At 32.0% G+C, this 4,932-nt stretch overlaps 1 protein-coding gene across 1 annotated transcript; it reads left to right on the plus strand.

Annotated features, from left to right (window-relative positions):
* The first annotated feature begins 222 nt into the window (after positions 1–222).
* LOC146993817 (lachesin-like) lies at positions 223–4,105 on the plus strand. The gene is made up of 2 exons (XM_085826407.1): positions 223–761; positions 3,948–4,105. Exons 1-2 carry the CDS (start codon positions 335–337, stop codon positions 3,953–3,955), a joined length of 435 nt encoding a protein of 144 aa, XP_085682533.1. The 5' UTR covers positions 223–334; the 3' UTR covers positions 3,956–4,105.
* The last annotated feature ends 827 nt before the right edge of the window (positions 4,106–4,932 follow it).

Below are 4,932 nucleotides of genomic sequence, written 5' to 3' on the forward strand. Positions count from 1 at the left end.
TATTAAAAATGAAATCAAGGTGATTGTGAGCAGCCTGATTCAAAACTGAAAATGTGTATGGTGATCAGCAAATTGGTCAATCTCATTAATCATAATTTATTGAAGCCATTTATAATTGTGTTTGTATGGTTATTAATTTTTTATTGTGTTAAATGTACATTTTATTTATTTTACAGAACCAAGAAGTAAAATGTTATTGTTTGGCAAGTTTTCACTTGGGGCTGAGTATTATAAAATTTTGATTCAACAAAGGTGCCGTGAATTGAAAATACTTGGGAACCACTCCTTATTCTAATATGAATGATTTTTTATTACTTGACCTATTTCTTCTTGCATGAGCATTCTGTTCCAAATTCTGAGCATGTTTCATTTTTATTCTTGTACAGAACCTGCCAACATCCTATCTGGTAAAAATTTCATTGAAGCTCGAATTGGAGAATCAGCAGAATTGCCGTGCAATGCTGTTGGATGGCCAAAGCCTACAGTTACATGGTGGCGGGAGACAAAAATGTTACCTTTGTCTAATCCGCAGTATGAACAATTGGCAAACTACTCTTTGTTAATAAGATCAGTTGTTTATGAAGATAAGGGAGAGTACTCATGCCATGCATTCAATGGTATTGGTTCTGGTTCCATATATAAAGTGACATTAATCCTTGAATTGCAATCAGTTCCACATGCACCTAATAATGAAGATGGTGAACACAGTACCACAGATGAGCCATTAGCCACATATGATGGACCAAAGTACCCAGATGATGGTAATATCATTTAAATTTTCTATTTTTTTATTTATGCTTATTTAGTTCGATATATTTTACCTGTTCTTTCCTTCAATGTGTTCAAGCATTAAACTGAGAATTATTAAAAAAGCTAATTCAGTATCAACCAAGAATATTAAATATTTTAAAACATTTATTTATTAGAACTTTAACAAACAAAATAAATATAACAAAATAAAACGTAACTTGATTTTATATTGATGTTTAAAATCAAGTGACAATGCATTTCTTTTCTGTATTAGATATATTTTTTAGCAGTATGTTGCAACATTTCTTCAGAGGAAATTCTTAAATTTTGCACTTCGTTTGTCTCCTGGAGGCATACAAGACAAAAATTATCACTATTTAAAATATTGTTTATGTACATTTCAAGATTTTAGTGTTATTTAATTCCAATTTGATTAGCATTCATTTTTACAGGAAGCCGCATCTGAGAATTACACTAGTAAAATTTTTGAAAATTTATGTTTTTTTACTGATAAAATTCCCTGTTGTTGTGATTTTCTTCAAACTATAGGTATGCAAGCGCCCCCTAAAAACATACTTTAGCATACAATTCATTTCAAAATTAGACTTTTTCTTAGGATAGCACAGCCATCATGCCTGTTATAATAATACTTATTTTACAATTTTTATCAGTTTTCATCCTTGATCTCTTTGTCCTTGTTTTCTATGAAGGAGAGAATAACACAAGTAAAAGATAACAGAGGATATTGAAATTCTTTATTGAAATGACTCTATATCTTAATTGCAGCAGCCTTAAGTTTCTTCTCTAAAATTGTTCTGGTTGGATGTTCTCAGTCCTTTGTTTATGTATAATTAATTAAAGAAGAATGTTTCTACTAAGATTTGTGATTTGTGCTATGGTTGAAGTTCCTTGATCGATCAGAGATAGCATATGCTTCCGGTCATTTACTAAAGAAATCCATGACAACTAGGATTCTTGCCGACGAAGTAAGGACCGAGGAATATCCATAGTAATACTTTCAAATTGTGCCCCCATATTGTAACGCTGTAGTCTTCCTCATGCTCATAACTGTGAATCTTTTCGAGTACCACACATATCACAGGATTTTCACCTTTTTACATCTGCTTTGTGAGAGAAGAAATAATCACGAACTTTATGGAGTATCCTTTTTTATACCAAAATGTCTACCAGTTGATTTACTATGAAATTCTGACAAAACACTAGGGACTCAAGATCACAGTAAGATGAGCTGCTATCTAAATATCTTTCTATCATCAGATTCACCTTTGCCCTAGAGAATTCCTATCCCGCAGGAATCCAGGGAATCCCATCCAGGGAAAGCCGAGTACTTTTTATTATCGGACTAAACGGTACCATTTCTTGCCAAACTGGGTGTGTTAATGGTCGTAATACAGAGTCTTCCATTTTTTTTTTTTTTTTTTGAATTCTTCGTTGCTCTATGGATCAGTCTCAGAGGTTATTTGGACATCTTAGAGTTATGAGGATCATTTATGAATTGGTGTTAATTTTTCTGGCCACCGAGACTTTTCGAATAGCCTCCAAATTTTTGCACAAGGTTTTAAAAATGCATCAGCATTCTCACGCAAAATTCCTTGTAAAATCAAATTTCCAAGTCATATTACTTGTAGCCATTGTTTCATCTAGGCACTGTCTGAATTTGTTTAGCAGCCAATTTAATGATGCACGGTGTCGTGTGCAACAGGAATTTCAGGCCACCGAGATAGTGAAGGAAATGTTTTTATTGAGCTTTACGCGGGCAGTTTTTTTTGTGGAGGGGGTTGGGTGCTAATTTCTTTCCAGCTTTGAGAGTTTTTTACTAAAATAAGCAATAATATACTCTTGGTTGTCAATTTCTTGTTGAATGAACAGCTTCATTTTCTTCATTTAAGGCATCTATATCGAACATTACGTGAAAAAGGTTGCAGTTTCAGTGACGAAATGTAATGGGCGCTTTAACACGGAAATAATGAATAAACAAAATTCAGTGCATATTGTTGCAAGCTATGAGTTCATTTATCTCTCTCTGATTAATCACTCCCCATACACAAGAGGAAATTAATAAGTTATCATAAAAGTTAATTACAAACAGAACAGTAAATAACGTCTAGCAACTTAAGCAGAGAATAGATATTAAGCAATTCCTCCTTGGTACGCAAGAAATATTAACAATTGCCAAAATCATTTGCAGCGTAAGCTCACAATTCAGCTAACATTCAACCGCATAGAATAACAGCAACAACTGCAGCTTCTGTGAGGAGCACTTCCAAAGTTTCACTTAATGTATTTCTACAATTTCAACATTGCCATACTTAGAACAACAAGATCAATAGTCTCATACGTTTTACACTTTACTTTATATAAATACTTTATATATATATAATTTGTCACAAAACAGTAACAAAATAAATAAATACAACAATGCAATAAAAAGGATTTTAATGTTTGCTTTTACTATTTTTTTACTATTATTAAAAAATTCTTTTTACTATTATGGAAGATTAAAAGTTTAAGAAAGTTTTGGAAATTTTGGACGACAAAAGTATTAATTTTTTACTAATAAGTTCTTACATAGTGTCTATATCAATATGACAGCAGGAGAAAATAAAAAAATCTACTAATTTTAGACATTATATTTTGCAATAATAACAACATCCAAGTCTCAGCCAGTTGTCTTGTTGTATGAATCCATAAATTATGTTCATTCTTATTCATTAAACTGTTACCTCAATAGATATAAAATTTTTGTAATATATTTCGATATGTATGTTAGTATAACTATTGCAAAATTATTATTTATTCTTTATTATTCATATTTGGCTCCAAACACAACATCCTCTGAAAATGATATTTATATTTAATGCGCCTCTTGCTGTCCATATGAACCTTCCCAGCGATGCATCCACAATTGGATCACCTATGCAAATAGACTGTGAAATACCAGGTCCAGCACTGGGTGTTTCTGTTAGATGGTATCATAATGGAATACCAATCTTGGAAGATGACAATAAAAGGATTTTGCCCACGAATACTCTATTCTTACGTAAAGAAGAAATATCTGATACTACTGAATATCGTTGGTAGTGGCACGCATTGTAATGCGATGATTCTTGCTGTCATATTTTCACTTTTTCCATTTCTTCTCATCATGTTCACTAATGTTTTTTTTTATTTTTCAGCCAGGTGAGATAGTAGTTCCCTGTCGCTTTCAGTATCGTCACTCCTGTTGTTTCAAAATCAGGGTGCTGAAACAGGAAAATGAACGATTGTTTACTTTTCCAGCATTTCGTCAAACTCAACTAAAAGACTCATTTTTTAAACATCAATCTATAGTAAAATTATGTATAATAATTAGTATTAAAAGTTATTTACACGAGAAGAACTTGATTATATATACAATAAATATACAGTAACACTGTATCAATGAGTAAAATATGGAACAATTGAACTCCACAAAATTGTATATTCTGTTCATTCTTGAACAAAATTGTATGAGTTTCGGTACCTATAATAATTTTATTACATAATACACACTTTTTGTAGTATAATTTGTATAAAATCGAGAGGAGCCGAACACCCGCAAGGATATATAGCATATATTTATTTATTATGTACATTAATTATATTTATTTAGAATAGCATAGATAAACATATGTAACGGTGAAACACCGAAATCTGGAGAATGTCGACTTTCACCGGTGAATGTCAACATTCACATAGTCGCTTGGTGTATGTCTGGAATATTTTCCAAATACTCTTATTTCCGACTTATACCGGTGAATGTCGACATGTTGAACATATAAGAATATTATATTTCCTTCTCCGTAATTCAGTCGCGAAAAAAACGCACTTGAGACTCAGAATAAGAACTTAAGAAAATAAGAACTTAAAACACACAGTACATTCAAAATGAGAAAGGAAAATAATAGAAGTTATAAACTTACCAAATTATGTGATTCAAATCTTATTTATTGCAACAACTTAAACTGTTATGACACTTTGAATTGCACAAGTGGCCCCTGCTTTTACAACTGCATTTATTTGTGGAACACTTCCTTTTGAAGTGGTAGCGTGTACATATACTCCTCTCTTTTCGACCTAAACCAGAGCATATCTGTGATTGTCGACATACACCGGTGAAGGTCCGAATGTGCAAGAATGTAA

This window comes from Stegodyphus dumicola, chromosome 11, assembly GCF_044657685.1.
Source record: "Stegodyphus dumicola isolate Sdum_Otavi_A_Nest chromosome 11, ASM4465768v1".
NCBI lineage: Eukaryota > Metazoa > Arthropoda > Arachnida > Araneae > Eresidae > Stegodyphus > Stegodyphus dumicola.